The sequence below is a fragment of the Girardinichthys multiradiatus genome, chromosome 18 (assembly GCF_021462225.1).
Source record: "Girardinichthys multiradiatus isolate DD_20200921_A chromosome 18, DD_fGirMul_XY1, whole genome shotgun sequence".
NCBI classification, from domain to species: domain Eukaryota; kingdom Metazoa; phylum Chordata; class Actinopteri; order Cyprinodontiformes; family Goodeidae; genus Girardinichthys; species Girardinichthys multiradiatus.
The window spans coordinates 5,988,883-6,006,361 of NC_061810.1; the positions used below are offsets into that span (position 1 = coordinate 5,988,883).

A 17,479-nucleotide genomic window follows, 5' to 3' on the forward strand; every position below is an offset into this window, starting at 1 on the left:
TCTGGGAACAGCCTATTCGTTCAGAAATTTCTTTCTGTGTCTTACCCTCTTGCTTGAGGGTGTCAATAGTGGCCTTCTGGACAGCAGTCAGGTCGGCAGTCTTACCCATGATTTGGGTTTTGAGTGATGAACCAGGCTGGGAGTTTTAAAGGCCTCAAGAATCTTTTGCAGGTGTTTAGAGTTAACTCGTTGATTCAGATGATTAGGTTCATAGCTCGTTTAGAGACCCTTTTAATGATATGCTAATTTTGTGAGATAGGAATTTTGGGTTTTCATGAGCTGTATGCCAAAATCATCCGTATTAAGACAATAAAAGACCTGAAATATTTCAGTTAGTGTGCAATGAATCTAAAACATATGAATGTTGAATTTTCATCATGACATTATGGAAAATAATTAACTTATGCTAATATTTTGAGAAGGACCTGTAAGCATGTCACATATCAGCTCTCACTCTTTCAATAAGCTGATGGTTCTCCATGGTCCTTGTTTATCACCATGCTTTGTTTACTTGTTTTCACCATTCTAATCCCCTGTGTATTAGCACTCATTAGGTCTCAGATATGCCTGTTGAATAATTTTTCTTTGTTTTCAGTCTGGACGTCTGCATGTGCCAACAGCTACTTCTCCTCAGACATGTGCAGGTCTGTCTCATTTTCTCCCTGTGATAGGATCTCTGGTGTTTTCAGGTGTTGGGTTTGACAACGAGCTGCGCTCCATCTCACCCTTTCAGTTCTCCCTCGGGCAACCCATAGAAAGGGAGGCCTTTACTGCCAAAAGCAAGTGAACTGAGGAATAGAGGGGCAACATGTGAGACAGTCCAGGTCTCTCACTTGTCAGTCTATTTTTACTACCCTGTATGCAAGTTTTCAGGTCCAACAATACATCAAAAGCAGCATTAGATTAGCACAAAATCCCTACATCCTTGACTTCAGATAGACAGACTAAAAAACCTCTATGTTGAGTTTGGAGAAAAGGAAATAAACAGCACTGGGAAGATCTTAATCTAGTCCCTTTAGTTTGAGTATATACAATGACTTATTTACAGTATCCGTGTGAATGAGTGTATATATATATATATATATATATATAATTAATTTTATTTATAACACACATTTACAGAAATCTCAAAGTGGTACAATTAGTAAAACAATCAATATAATAAAATCAAGGACCTTAAAATGCTAATAAAAAATACAAGTAAAACTGTAAGTGCAATAAACACAAACACAAATAAAAACAGGACAAATCATTTAAAGCGAGATTATTAAAACATTTAGTAAAAAAGGTTTTCGGACCTGTTTTAACGGATGCCATGTTCTGTGAAGCCCTCAGGTGTGGAGGCAGAGGGTTCCACAGCCGAGGGACAGCCCAGGAAAAGGCCTGGGCTCCTATGGTGCGGGAGCGAGTTCTGGGAATGTGAAGAAGGTTGGTGTTGGATGAGTGGACAGTGGGTGAGAGACAGTGAAGAGTGAGGAGTTCTTTTAAGTAAGATGGCATATTACCGTGCGGACAGTGGGAAGCGAGCAGGGAGATTTTGTAGGTGATCCTGGCAGAGACAGGAACCTTGTGAAGTGTACGGAGAACAAGGGTGAGGGGTTTGTGTTTATGCACTCTCTTCAGGACCCTGATGAGAACATTCTTTGAATATACTGGAATTTTTGTATGTTCTTGCCAGGAATATCAAAGAGAATTGCTTTGCAATAGTTGAGTCTGGCAGAGACAGAGGCATGAACAAGCTTTTCTGCATCAGATAGGGAGAGTGCAGGGGACCATCTGGATTTGTCCTAAGAGCACTTGATTAGTTGCGATGGATTGTATATAGGGGTATCAAAGTAAAGGTCATGAATACACATGGACATCATCATGTAATTTTTATTTGTAAAAAATGTAAATAATTCTGTTTAATTTTCCTTCCAAGTCACAAATATACTCTAGGCAGTATGAGTAGTTTAGAAACATCTGCACACTTGTGGGATATGTGGTGTTTGAGATGATACTGTTTATCTTAAATTTAGGAAATTTCAACAGCTACAGAAAATGCCTACAAACAATGTTTAACATTTGAATTCTTTACTAAGGCAAAAATTACCAGCAATGTGTATAAACATACAACCTTTGAGTAAAAAAAGAAATACTTTCTGTTTCAACAAAATGAACGGTTGGGTCTTCAGACATTGGGCAAGAACAGGGAACGGGAGTATGCATCCTTGTCTTCTTCTTCACCATGCCCCTTATGGTCTTCCAGAAGTTTATCCAGCAGATTGGGGGATTCTGGCTCAACTTCAGGATCTTTATTCAGAGAGTGATCTTGTAGTTCTTGGTCCAGTTCCTGCTCTGAGTGCTGCGAGACGTCCAGAATCTGAGGGTGAGGGTCAACCTCCTGCGTCTCTGGCTGAGGGATCATGGTGGTCAGAGACATGGGTAACGGCATGTGAACCAAAGGGGATCCAGGCAGAGCAGCAGAAGCCGGGGCAAACTGAACTCCTGGACTGGGCATGGCAGATATGGTGGTAAGAGGCTGTGCCCATAAGGGGTAGGCCAGCCCTGAGTCTGGGAGCTCCATCTGAGCAAGGGAGGTTTGACCTGCAGCCACTGGTATGGTCTGAAACAAAAAACACATTCCAAGTTGTATTATAAATTACTTGAAACAAAGCTAGGAAACCATAATATGCTGCTAATACAATGTTAACATCACACTCTTTAAAATCAAATGTTTGAAGTTATAGATGACTGGTTGGTTCACAAAATGTCAAACAGGGAGTGGGTTTGGGTTGACACTGGCATAGAGGACCAGTGCTATTTCCTCTAAGTAACAATGTGCTTGGTTTGGATGTTTCTGTGTGGAGTTTGAGTGATTTCCCCATGCATGAGTGGCTTTCTCTTCTAGTCAAAAAATATGGTACATGAAGGGTTAACTAATTAACTGGCCATTAAATTTAAGTGTGATTCATGCTTGTGTCATCTTGTTGTACAATCCTGTGTTCTTATTTAAAAACAGTAACAATTCTTAGCTTTAGCTCGTTTAAACCGTTCAACATTTCTAGTAAATTTCAATAAATGGATTTTCCCAATGAACTCTAGTACTGAAGGGGCACAATTTAGACAGATCCAAGAAGACTATTAATCATTTTTAACCTGTTTGTCTTCCTAATAGTTAGTTTTGCTAGCATAATCAAGATAACATTAGGAAGCCGAAGGAGAAGTTCCAACATTAAACAAGCCTTTTATACCAAAAAAATAATGATGTATTTCCAAGATGGTGCAATGCCAAGGAGAACACCTGCAAGGTCAAAAATAAAATCACTTGCCACTTAATCAGACACATCTAGCTAGTTCCAGCCCCTTATGTCTCCAGAACTGTCTTAATTCTCTGTGAAATAAACTAAACATTACTTGATCTTGGTCCATATTTACATAATAACATTCTCATTTGCTGCAAATTTGTCTATAATGAAGCTTAATTAAAACGGGTTACTGTGATGTCACGATGGTTCAGTGCAATGTTCAAGAAAAAAACTGTTAGAGATGATTTGTGCTTTGTGACATGGAGCATTATCCTGCTAGAAGTAGCGATTATTAGATGGGTGTGGACTGCGGTCATAAAGGGATGGAAGTGGTCAGCACTAATACTGGGGTAGGCTGTGGTATTTAAGTATTGCCTAGTTTATACAAAGTGTTATAAAGTATTCAAAGTGAATTTCCCCTATGTCACTGCACTACCACCACCAGCTTGAACCCTTGATACAAGGCAGTTTATTTTCATGCTGTTAATGCAAAATGTGGACTCCACTATCTAAATGTCACAGTAGAAATCAAGACTCATTGGACCAGAAAATATTTCTCCAGTCTGTTATTGCCCAATATTGGTGAGCCTGTTTGAATTGTAGCCTCTTACCAGATATTTTATTTTTCAGACCATTCTCTGTAAACCAAAGAGATGGTTGTGCATCAGAATCCCTGCAGTTTCTGAATCACTCAGACCAATCAGTCTGGCACCAACAACCATGTCATGTTCAAAGACCACTTCCATCTGCATTCAAAATTTCAGCAATTCATTTTCCAAATCTATGTAATTGGCTGATTCGCCGGGGTACCTAATAAAGTGGCTGGTGAATGTAATTTTAAAAAAGGAAAAAATCTTTTTCAAAATACAAAAGAAGCAACTAACTTTACTCGATAAAAACGTACTTGCATTTGGAGCCACTTTATCACAAGAAAGGCAAACAAAAATATTACAGATAGATAAAAGATAGGATAAACCCAAGATAAAGGTTTTGGGCTTTTAAAGATATATGTGCACATTGTTTCCTGTCTTTCTTATAATATTGTTAGAAGTTGAACTGAATGTTAAATGAAATAAAAATATTCTTTTGTTCATATTTGATAATTTTTTAGAAAATAATTAGTTTATTGTGTGTGCTCTGACTGTCATGTTCTTGGTAATTGATGGATATAGTCCACTTTTTTGGGGGAGGTCTCACAAAAAAGTGGACACAACTGTCACACAACTGTCTGCTTTTCATTTAGAAAACTTTGCAGGATATGCAACAACAAAGATCATTGTGCAACAAGTAGGGAAACTATTGCAATGTATTTTAAATAGTAAAATAAGAAGGCTGAAAGGATTCAGCCTTTAGTTTACTAAAACCTATGTATGTAATGCATGGGACAACTGTCACTATTTAGTTTATTGAACTTTTAATTTCAAGAGTACTTTGACCATGTCTGTAAATTAAGCTACCATTGAGATAGGGAGTATTTATGTAATCCCCTCCTTGAACCTTAACGTGGTGGAGGGGTTTGATTGCTCAAATGATCCTAGAGGCTATGTTGTCTGGGGCCTAAATGCCCCTGGTAGGGTCTCCCATGGCAAACAGGCTCTAGGTGATGGGTCAGACAAAGAGTGGTTCAAGAATCCCTCGTGAGGACCAAAATATCGAGGCACGTGACGTCGCCCGGTACGGCGAAGCCGGTGTCCCATCCTGGAGCCAGGCCTGGGGTCGGGACTGGTCGGAGAGCACCTGGTGGCCGGGTTGCTCCTCGCGGGACCCGGCCGGGCCAAGCCCGAACGAGAGATGCGAGGCCATCCCCCAGTGGGCCCACCACCTGCAGGGGGAACCGTGAGGGACCGGTGCAAAGAGGATTGGGTGGCGGACGAAGGTGTAGACCTCAGTGGCCCGATCCCCGGATGCTTAGGCTGGCTCTAGGGACGTGGAATGTCACCTCGCTGGGGGGGAAGGAGCTTGTGCGGGAGGTCGAGAGATATCGACTAGAAATAGTCGGGCTCGCCTCTACGCACAGCGTGGGCTCTGGAACCCATCTCCTTGAGAGGAGTTGGACTCTCTTCTACTCTGGAGTGGCCCACGGGGACAGGCGGCGGGCTGGTGTGGGTTTGCTTGTTGCCCCCCAGCTCAGCCATCTCATGTTGGGATTTACACCAGTGGATGAGAGTGTCGTATCCCTGCGCCTTCGGGTTGGGGAGAGGTCTCTGACTATCATTTCAGCCTGCGGGCCGAGTGGTAGTGCAGAGTACCCGGCCTTCTTCTGTCGGGGGTGCTGGATAGTGCCCCTCCCGGGGACTCCATTATTCTGCTGGGGGACTTCAACGCCCACATGGGGAACGACAGTGACACCTGGAAAGGCGTGATGGAAGGAATGGCCTCCCCGATCTGAATCCGAGTGGTGTTTTGTTATTGGACTTCTGTGCTAGTCACGGATTGTCCATAACGAACGCCATGTTCAAACATAAAGGTGTCCATCAGTGCACTTGGCACCAGGACACCCTAGGCAGGAGGTCGATGATTGAATTTGTTGTCGTATCATCAGACCTTCGGCCGCATGTTTTGGACACTCGGGTGAAGAGAGGGGCTGAGCTGTCCACTGATCACCACCTGGTGGTGAGTTGGATCCGCTGGAGGAGGAGAAAGCCGGACAGACTTGGCAGGCCCAAGCGCATAGTGAGGCTCTGCTGGGAATGCCTGGCGGAGCCCTCGGCCAGGGATGTATTAAACTCCCACCTCCGGGAGAGCTTCGACCAGATCCCGGGGGATGTTGGAGACATAGAGTCGGAGTGGACCATGTTGTCCGCAACTATTGTCGATGCTGTTGCCCGTACCTGCGGCCGTAAGGTCTGCGGTGCCTGTCGCGGCAGCAATACCAGAACCCGGTGGTGGACACCGGGAGTAAGGGATGTTGTCAAGCTGAAGAAGGAGTCCTATCGGCTGTGGTTGGCTTGTGCGACTCCTGAGGCGGCTGGCGGGTACCGTGAGGCCAAGCGTGCTGCGGCCCGGGCTGTGGCAGAGGCAAAAACACGGGCCTGGGAGGAGTTCGGTGAGGCCATGGAGAAGGACTACCGGTTGGCCTCGAAGCGATTCTGGCAAACCGTCCGGCGCCTCAGGAGGGTGAAGCAGTGCTTCGCCAACACTGTTTATAGTGGGTGTGGGAGACTGCTGAGGACATTATCGGGCGGTGGAAGGAGTACTTCGAGGATCTCCTCAATCCTGCCATCACGCATTCCGCGGTGGAAACAGAGGCTGAGGACTCGGGGTTGGACTCTTTCATCACCCAGGCTGAAGTCACCGAGGTGGTTAAAAAGATTCGCGGTGGCAAGGCTTCGGGGGTGGATGAGATCCACCCTGAGGACCTCAAGTCTCTGGATGTTGTAGGGCTGTCATGGTTGACATGCCTCTTCAACATTGCATGGCGGTCGGGGACAGTGCCTCTGGACTGGCAGACTGGGGTGATGGTCCCCCTTCATAAGAAGAGGGACCGGAGGGTGTGTTCCAACTACAAGGGGATCACACTTCTCAGCCTCCCTGGTAAGGCCTACGCCAGGGTATTGGAGAGGACAGTCCAACCGATAGTCGAACCTCGGCTGCAGGAGGAGCAGTGTGGTTTTTGTCCCGGCCGTGGAACACTGGACCAGCTCTATACCCTCTACAGGGTGCTCGAGGGTTCATGGGAGTTTGCCCAACCGGTTCACACGTGTTTTGTGGACCTGGAAAAGGCATTCGACTGTGTCCCTCGTGATGCCCTGTGGGGGGTGCTCCAGGAGTATGGAATCGGGGGCCCTTTATTAGGGGCCATCCGGTCCCTGTACGAGCGGAGCAGGAGTTTGGTCCGCATTGCCGGCACTAAGTCGGACCTGTTCCCGGTGCATGTTGGACTCCGGCAGGGCTGCCCTTTGTCACCGGTCCTGTTCATAACTTTTATGGATAGGATTTCTAGACGCAGCCAAGGGCCGGAGGGGGTCTGGTTTGGGGACCAGTGGATTTTGTCTCTTCTTTTTGCGAATGACGTGGTCCTGCTGGCCCCCTCTAGCCAAGACCTACAGCATGCGCTGTGGCGGTTCGCAGCCGAGTGTGAAGCGTATGGGATGAGGATCAGCTCCTCCAAGTCGGAGGCCATGGTACTCGACCGGAAAAGGGTGGCTGTCCTCTTCAGGTTGGAGGGGAGTTCCTGCCTCAAGTGGAGGAGTTTAAGTATCTCGGGGTCTTGTTCACGAGTGAGGGAAGAATGGAGCGGGAGATTGACAGATGGATCGGTGTGGCTGCCACAGTAATGGGGGCACTGTGCCGGTCCGTTGTGGTGAAGAGAGAGCTGAGCCGAAAAGCAAACCTCTCAATTTACTGGTCGGTCTACGTTCCTACCCTCACCTATGGCCATGAACTTTGGGTCATGACCGAAAGAACGAGATCCCGGATACAAGCGGCTCAAATGAGCTTCCTCCATAGGGTGGCCGGGCACTCCCTTAGAGATAGGGTGAGGAGCTCGGCCATCCGGGAGGGGCTCGGAGTAGAGCCGCTGCTCCTCCACATCGAGAGAAGCGAGTTGAGGTGGCTCGGGCATCTATACCGGATACCTCCTGGACGCCTTCCTCGGGAAGTGTTCCACGCACGTCCCACCAGGAGGAGGCCCAGGGGATGGCCCAGGACACGCTGGAGGGACTATGTCTCTCGGCTGCCCTGGGAATGCCTTGGGCAGCTGGAGGAGGTGTCTGGAGAGAGGGACGTCTGGGCGTCTCTGCTGAGTCTGCTGCCCCTGCGACCCGGTCCCGGATAAGCGGAAGACGATGAGTACAAGTACGAGTATTTATGTAATGCATTGTGGCTAAGACACAGGAAGACTGCTATTATTGAATGTATTAATCTGACGCCAGCTGACAGTGGCGGTGTAATGTCTGCAAGAACATAAGCCAAAAGGTCAAGAAAGCAACTGCTAACAGGTCTTTACTGTGTTTCCTGCCTTAACTCTCTACTGAAACACACATACACACAAGTATACAAAAGCACACAAGGAAGAGAGGTACTAAAAAAGACTGTAAATCAAGGTGAGGTTAATATTTTGCCAAAAACAGTGATTCTTTCCCTCATCTGGTTATCAACCTGAAAAATCAATTTAAAAAATGCCTTGTTTTCAAAGTTTGTTTAAAGAACTGCACAAGAGCCAGACCGAGCTTGTACAAATAGTGAATTATGTAAGGCTGTATTTTTCCCCTAAATTCATTTGGTGATAATGAATGCATAAAAAATCATCACTCAAAGCTCTGTTTATGTATTTGGAATTATTTGGAATTTGTTTGACTCTTCAGAAACTTGGTGATATCCTCACCCAGGGTTAGGAATTTGAAATCGGTATCATTTCCCTGCTTTGCCATTTGACATCAGGCAATGTTCACATGGCCTTATTATAATAATATTTTTCGGGGGAGAGGTAATAATAACCACAAACTTCAATGTATTTTATTGGGTTAGACCAACGCAAAGTAGTGCAAAATTGTAAAATGGAAACAAAAGGACACGTGATTTTCAGTGTTTGACAAATTAAAATCTGAAGATGTCAGTGTGCATTTGTCTTCCACCCCCTTTACTGTGATACACAGTGGAGCAGTGTGTGTGTGGGGGGGTTATCAGCAGTACATCCCTAGACTGGTTTAGGTCCTACTGAGGCAAGCATACTTTCTGTGTCTGCCATGGTGACCATGTGTCTTCCTCTGCTCCTCTCTTGTGTGGAGTTCTGCAGGGCTTAGTTTTAGGCCTCCTCTTCTTCATGCTGTACCTGCTTCCTCATGGCACTATTTTTAGAAAATATGAGATCTCCTATTATGCAGATGATACCCAAATAATGTCCTGCTAAAGAAAAAGGACTCCAATTCTTTAAGCCCACTGTTTTCATGTATGGATGACATAAATAGATCATGGACGGTGTAAGAATGATGATTATTGATTAATTAATATTTATCAAGAATTCTAATTTAAAATCATAATTTGAAATTTTTTTATTTCTCAACCAAAAATCATCACTTAGGAATCGAAATCAGAGATGTCCTCTGGTGTTGTAATTATGGTTCAAGGCCCTTGATAATCACAATTATTAAATTCTCAGTAATAATTGATAACTATTACTAGATGTCAATGTTTAATCGACCGTTTCTGCCGAAACGTGTGGAACTTCAACCTTATTTTGACTGACGAATCACTCTTGCACAAAGTAAACACAAAACGCCTTCTCTTTATCTATGTGAATATTTATTAAATCACAGCCCTGATACACTCGCTCTTACAATTTAATAATCTTCACCTACTCAAACATGCAAAGTTCTACACAAAAGGGGTAAAATATCTAACTAAACAAAATAAAGCAAAACAGCAGTGGGATCAAACCAGCAGTTATGGCAAAAATGATAATATGACAAAGGGATGTGGTGGTGAGTGGAGGTTGGGGTGCAGCTCCAACTGTAACTCAGTTATACTCAGTCATAAAACCTCCCCCAACTCTGCGCGGCTGAGCACACAAAGAGTTATAAAACTTTTGGCGGCAAGCTAATAAGCAGTAAGGTTGAAGACAAAGAACAAGGTGAATTTCACCATGAGGTTATTACAACAGTCCATTCTCACAGCGCACCTGCGCTTGCTCTCAGGTGTTCAACAACCCCGCAAAACACACACAAAGCTGGGTAGCGCAGCGGCTTCCAGGCATCCAACACGGCACATGAAAGTTTCAATAAAAGGTTACATGCACATATCATTCAGGACACATTAGATTAAATAGCGAATCTCATCGCACTAAAACCTCCTGTACCCTGCCCAGACTTTCTAAGAAAGAAACAAAAATAAAGGATGGGTTTTACTTGTCGCCGTCTTCCTTCTGAGCGGGGTTGCGAGAGAATGGGGTGGAAGTTGGAAGTTAATGTGCGTCCACAGTTAACTTCAGGAAAAGCGGTCAATCTTCGTCCTCTGGCCTCCTTGGCGAAAGGGAAAATATGATCTGACCATCACAGTTGACGGTAGGACAAAACAAGGTGGCTCCTTGAAACTCCGTGGTTTTTTAGTTACTTGTTAAACTCACGTCTTTGATCGGCAAAGTGAAATCTTTGGCCTTCTTATTCCAGAAACCTCAGTCATGAATTCTTCATTGGCCAACAAGAGAGAATAAATGAAATCCACTCGGGACTCTTCTCCAGGTGATGCTTCAGATGTTGGTAACCGTGTCACGGTCTCCAGCTGAAGGCGAGTGTTCAAAATGGGCGCCTTCCGATATAGCGTCCTGTGACGTCAGACTTGGGGCGCCCCGTCATATCAGTCGCAATGATCTGTAGGAACGAACTGTCCTGGATACAAAATGACTGAAAACGCCAGGAGGCCTGGTGGCGTCCAGCAACGTGCAAATGGTCCAATATTTAGCAAACAAGTGGTCCAACACTTGTGTCTGGGATCTTGCTCTTTTGGTCATGATACATATCTTACAATCATAGGTGAGGGTCAGTGAATAGACAGACTGGTAATTTGCAATTTTCACTTCTTGGCTGAGCTTTCACCTCACTATGGCAGCCCACAGCAATGTCCGCACCGCTGCAGACATCATCCATCTCTCAACACACCAAGGTACTTGAACTCCTCCAGTTGACTTAACCCCAACCTGCAGTGGGCAGTACACCTTTTATTTCGGTTTAGAACCAAGGCCTTTAACTTCAAAGAGCTGACACCATTTTCACACTCAGACTTGTCCTGGTCTAGTGCCTGCTGGTGATCTTAGCCTCAAGATACCAACAGAAACACATCATTTTCAAAAAGCAACGATGAGACCCTGAAGTTCCCAACTTAGACACCCTCCTCTTCAATATTAATCTTTAAGACCCTTTCCATGACCAACACAAAAAGAATTGGAGTAATTTAACCTCAGTATGAATCCAGCTTTTCTGCAATGGCCTCAAAAGGGTTTGTTAGAGAACATTTTTGAACAAACGCATCATGAAGACGAACAAAGCAGAGAGGTCAGGGAGAAAGTTGTTTAAAGCAAGGGTGGGTTGTAAAACAGTGTCCCAAGCTTTGAACACCTCACAGAACACTCCTTGGCCCAATATCTAAAAATGGAAAGAGTATGGTGTAACTGCAGACCTACCAGGAAATGACCGTCCCCCAAACTGCCTTGCTGGGCAAAGAGAACAATAATCAGAGAAGAAGTCACAGAGGCCCATGGTAACTCTGAAGGAGCTGTGATGATCCAAAACCAGGTGGTAGAATCAACAAGACAACTATTAGTTGTGCACTCACAAATCTGGCCTTTATTGAATGGTAGCAAGTCCCTGCTGAAAGAAAGCCACAAAAAGTATCTTATGCATTTTGCCACAAACCATGTAGGGGGCACAGCAAATGTGGAAAAAGGTGCTGTGGTCAAAGGAGACCAAAATGTTACTTTTTGATCTACATGCACAGCACTGTGTGGGATCCAGCTAACATTGCACATTACACTAGACACACCAAGATATCACTTGTAGAAGCATACCCCAAATAACTTGGAGAGAAAGTCTGCAAAATAGTTTCTCTCCGGGAGGCTGAAAACAAAGTGCATCTAAGATTTTCTGATTTTAATTTGTAAAAAACCCTTAAAACCATGCATCACTTTTTTTTGTCCATTTCACAATTATGCACTGCTTAGGGTTGTTCTATTACACAAAATCTTAATAAAACACAGTGAAGTTTCTGGTTGTAGTGGGAATGTAACAAAGTTTAAACAAGATGCTGTATTTCCTAGTCATAAGTCAAGTCGCTGGACCTAGCAATGGAAGGAACAACAAGCACTGAACTGCACACAGAGAACAAAAAAGACTGGTAAAAACTATGGATTTTAGAATGCATTTAATTAACTTATTTTCATGCACAGATCCAAAGAAGGGGAATTTCACAGCTGTAATCTCCTCGATGTCAGAGGTTTAAAACTCAATGCACAGCAGCAGTTTCTTCTCTTTAGAATATAAGCAGCGAATAAGCGAGTGAACATCTTGATGTCTTCAAAGAAACCTTGGATCCAAGGTAAAGTACTGTCCGCTCTTTGTGTATCTTGTGACCATAACCCAGCCGAAGAAAGGACTAGCTCCCTGAAATTGTCTGTCTGAGGTCCTGCAGAAACAATCTGAGCCAATTCCCTAAGAAGAAACAGTGTCCCAAAAGTTGGACAAAGTGTTATTTCCCCTACTGATCCGCCTTCACGGTTCGTCCACATTGAAACACAATTTGCTCTTGGGATTTCCTCGGAGTACACACAATACCATCATGTGGTTGCTTTGCTGGATCCACTGTCCACCCGACAAGCGATGACCCTGCCCCAGGACCCCCCGGACCATGGAAAATATGTCGCTCTCAAGCAGCTACTTCTATGGTGTTAGTCCCTCTCCGATGCAGAAAGGGCTGAAAAGCTCCTCTCCCTCTCTGGCTTGGGGGATGGCAAAGCTTTAGAGCTGATAAAAAAGCATGCTATCCCTTCTGGGTACCACCTCTTCCTCCGACAGCTCTGGTGGGTGCTGTCCTCGACAACACTTCACTACTGCTCCTGAAGGACTATCGCTCACTAGTGGAGGAAGTTGACTGCAGACTCCTAGCTACAAAGAGTTTTGGGGTCCAGGCAGTTTTTAAAGTAATTCTGTTAGTTTTTCTCACAAACAGACAAGCTGCTGATTGTTAATGTTCTCTCCATAGAAACAAATTTTAACAACATAAAATGCATTACATTTAAACTCCTTTTATACTTCCATTTCTCAAGTATGGTTTTTTGCAATGCTAAAAACTGCAAGAAGGATGTATAATTTGTTTCCAAATCTACTTTCGGGTGTCCCCAAGAAGGGAGCGTGAGGGGCAGATTGGAACTGTATACTCTAGGCATGTTGATGTTCACATACATTTAGCCAGAAGCCAAAGACAGGCGGACAGTGCTAGAGAGCATGTACAGGTCCTTCTCAAAAAATTAGCATATTGTGATAAAGTTCATTATTTTCCATAATGTCATGATGAAAATTTTACATTCATATATTTTAGATTCATTGCACACTAACTGAAATATTTCAGGTCTTTCTTTGTCTTAATACGGATGATTTTGGCATACAGCTCATGAAAACCCAAAATTCCTATCTCACAAAATTAGCATATCATTAAAAGGCTCTCTAAAGGAGCTATGAACCTCATCATCTGAATCAACGAGTTAACTCTAAACACCTGCAAAAGATTCTTGAGGCCTTTAAAACTCCCAGCCTGGTTCATCACTCAAAACCCCAATCATGGGTAAGACTGCCGACCTGACTGCTGTCCAGAAGGCCACTATTGACACCCTCAAGCAAGAGGGTAAGACACAGAAAGAAATTTCTGAACGAATAGGCTGTTCCCAGAGTGCTGTATCAAGGCACCTCAGTGGGAAGTCTGTGGGAAGGAAAAAGTGTGGCAGAAAACGCTGCACAATGAGAAGAGGTGACCGGACCCTGAGGAAGATTGTGGAGAAGGGCCGATTCCAGACCTTGGGGGACCTGCGGAACCAGTGGACTGAGTCTGGAGTAGAAACATCCAGAGCCACCGTGCACAGGCGTGTGCAGGAAATGGGCTACAGGTGCCGCATTCCCCAGTCCTGGGCTACAGAGAAGCAGCACTGGACTGTTGCTCAGTGGTCCAAAGTACTTTTTTCGGATGAAAGCAAATTCTGCATGTCATTCGGAAATCAAGGTGCCAGAGTCTGGAGGAAGACTGGGGAGAAGGAAATGCCAAAATGCCAGAAGTCCAATGTCAAGTACCCACAGTCAGTGATGGTCTGGGGTGCCGTGTCAGCTGCTGGTGTTGGTCCACTGTGTTTTATCAAGGGCAGGGTCAATGCAGCTAGCTATCAGGAGATTTTGGAGCACTTCATGCTTCCATCTGCTGAAAAGCTTTATGGAGATGAAGATTTCATTTTTCAGCACGACCTGGCACCTGCTCACAGTGCCAAAACCACTGGTAAATGGTTTACTGACCATGGTATCACTGTGTTCAATTGGCCTGCCAACTCTCCTGACCTGAACCCCATAGAGAATCTGTGGGATATTGTGAAGAGAACGTTGAGAGACTCAAGACCCAACACTCTGGATGAGCTAAAGGCCGCTATCGAAGCATCCTGGGCCTCCATAAGACCTCAGTGCCACAGGCTGATTGCCTCCATGCCACGCCGCATTGAAGCAGTCATTTCTGCAAAAGGATTCCCGACCAAGTATTGAGTGCATAACTGTACATGATTATTTGAAGGTTGACGTTTTTTTGTATTAAAAACACTTTTCTTTTATTGGTCGGATGAAATATGCTAATTTTGTGAGATAGGAATTTTGGGTTTTCATGAGCTGTATGCCAAAATCATCCATATTAAGACAATAAAAGACCTGAAATATTTCAGTTAGTGTGCAATGAATCTAAAATATATGAATGTTAAATTTTCATCATTACATTATAGAAAATAATGAACTTTATCACAATATGCTAATTTTTTGAGAAGGACCTGTAGATTCTTGTCAGGTAAATCTCCCATGCAGTGGAAAACCTATTTGAAACATATTTTTTCCTGTGTAGTGTGTTCTATGAAAGGTTTTTTATTGTATGAGCTGAAGGTTGGCATTTTGAGTCATTCTAAAAGCATTTATGCAAATTTTAAAACTATAAATAATTTCAGTAGATAAATCAGTATCCCATTTACTGATAGGAAGTTAGATTGTTAAATCTACTTCTGTAGGTTTTAGTGAGTAATTTTAGGGGTTGAATTTAAAAGAAGCTAGTTATTGCTAGAGAAAGTTCTATGTTAATTTGTTCAATATTAAATTAGGATTGGATAACAGATTTTAGTTGGTGATATTCAAATAATAAATTTATTATCATACCTTTTAAATCATTAAAAGGTATGAAATCTTTTCCATTTAATACGTCTTGTAAATTATTTATTCCTTTACTGTTCTGTTGAAACTTTAGGACCTTTTATTTTGCAGGATGTCTGGGTTGTTCCAAATGGATGTTCGTCTGCATGGAAGAATTAATAATATTATTTATTATGAGATATTCCCACTAGATGTTTTGATATAGAGCCCGAGTGGACCATGTCCTCCGCATCTATTGTCAATGCTGCTGTCCGTAGCTGCGGCCGTAAGGTCTGCGGTGCCTGTCACAGCGGCAATCCCAGAACCTGGTGGTGGACACCGAGAGTAAGGGGCGCTGTCAAGCTGAAGAAGGAGTCGGCTGTGGTTGGCTTGTGGGACTCCTGAGGTGGCTGACGGGTACTGTGAGGCCAAGCATGCCATGGCTCAGGCTGTGGCAGAGGCAGAGGCAAAAACTCAGGCCTGGGAGGAGTTCGGTGAGGCCATGGAGAAGGACTACCGGTTGGCCTTGAAGCAATTCTGATAAACCGTCCGGCGCCTCAGGAGGGCAAAGCAGTGCTTTGCCAACACTGTTTACAGTGGGGTGGGAAGCTGCTGACTTCGACTGGGGACATCATCGGGCGGTGGAAGGAGTACTTCGAGGATCTCCTCAATCCTGCCATCATACATTCCCTGGTGGAAACAGAGGCTGAGGACTCGGGGTTGGACTCTTTCATCACCCAGGCTGAAGTCACCGAGGTGGTTAAAATGCTCTGCAGTGGCAGGGCTTCGGGGGTGGATGAGATCTACCTTGAGTACCTCAAGTCTCTGGATGTTGTGGGTTTGTCATGGTTGACAGGCTTCTTCAACATTGCGTGGCGGTCGGGGACAGTGCCTCTGGACTGGCAAACTGGAGTGGTGGTCATAAGAAGGGTGACCGGAAGGTGTGTTCCAACTACAGGGGGATCACACTTCTCAGCCTCCCTGGTAAGGCCTACGCCAGGGTATTGGAGAGGACAGTCCGGCCAATAGTCAAACCTCGGCTTCAGGAGGAGTATTGTGTTTTTCGTCCCGGCCGTGGAACACTGGACCTGCTCTATACCCTCAACAGGGTACTTGAGGGTTCATGGGAGTTTGCCCAACCGGTCCAAATGTGTTTTGTGGACCTGGAGAAGGCATTTAACTGTGTCCCTTGTGATGCCCTGTGGGGTGTGCTCCAGGAGTATGGAATCGGGGGCCCTTTATTGCCCCATCCGATCTCTGTACAAGCGGAGCAGGAGTTTGGTCTGCATTGCCGGCACTAAGTCGGACCTGTTCCCGGTGCAGGGCTCCCCTTTGTCACCGGTCCTGTTCATAACTTTTATGGACAGGATTTCTAGGCGCAGCCAAGGGCCGGAGGGGTCTGTTTTGGTTGACCAGTGGATTTCATCTCCTCTTTTTGCAGATGACGTGGTCCTGCTTGCCCCCTCTAGCCAAGACCTACAGCATGTGCTGGGGCGGTTCACAGCCAAGTTTGAAGTGGCTGGGATGAGGATCAGCTCCTCCAAGTCGGAGGCCATGGCTCTTGACTGGAAAAGGGTGGCTGTCCTCTCCAGGTTGGAGGGGAGTTCCTGCCTCAACTGGAGGAGTTCATGTATCTCAGGGTCTTGTTCACGAGTAAGGGAAGAATGGAGCGTGAGATCGACAGATGGATCGGTGCAGCTGCCGCAGTAATGGGGGCACTGTGCCGGTCCATTGTGGTGAAGAGAGAGCTGAGCCGAAAAGCGAAGCTCTCGATTTACCGGTCGGTCTACATTCCTACCCTCACCTATGGCCATGAACTATGGGTTATGACCAAAAGAACGAGATCCCAGATACAAGCGGCTGAAATGAGCTTCCTCCGTAGGGTGGCCGGGCACTCCCTTAGAGATAGGGTGAGGAGCTCGGCCTTCCGGGAGGGGCTTGGAGTAGAGTCGCTGCTTCTCCACATCGAGAGGAGCCAGTTGAGGTGGCTCGGGCATCTATACCGGATGCCTCCTGGACGCCTTCCTCGGGAGAATTGTTCCAGGCACGTCCCACCGGGAGGAGGCCCAAGGGACAGCCCAGAACATGCTGGAGGGACTATGTCTCTCGGCTGGCCTTCGGCTCCCCCTGGAGGAGCTAGAGGAGGTGTAGGGGAGAGGGATGTCTGGGTGTCTCTGCTGAGTCTGCTGCCCCCGCGACCCGGTCCCGGATAAAGCGGAAGACGAAAAGTACGAGTACAGTCATTAAGTCCAGCTTGGGGGCTGTCTGTCATGTCTCTATCCGGTCTATCCAGTTTATGCTGGCATTGATTTTCCCGCTATGGCTGCAGACCAGCGTAGGGAC

The 17,479-nt window shown here is 45.4% G+C and overlaps 1 protein-coding gene across 1 annotated transcript in view; it reads right to left on the reverse strand.

The window, feature by feature from the left end:
* Positions 1–1,056: 1,056 nt before the first annotated feature.
* LOC124884015 (POU domain class 2-associating factor 1) overlaps positions 1,057–17,479 on the reverse strand; it is a gene marked incomplete at its 5' end in the record, with an annotated part of 61,894 nt that continues 45,471 nt past the window's right edge. Inside the window, one exon of the mRNA XM_047391601.1 lies at positions 1,057–2,605. Coding sequence (XP_047247557.1) covers positions 2,171–2,605 — 435 coding nt within the window. The remainder of the gene's footprint in view (positions 2,606–17,479) is intronic.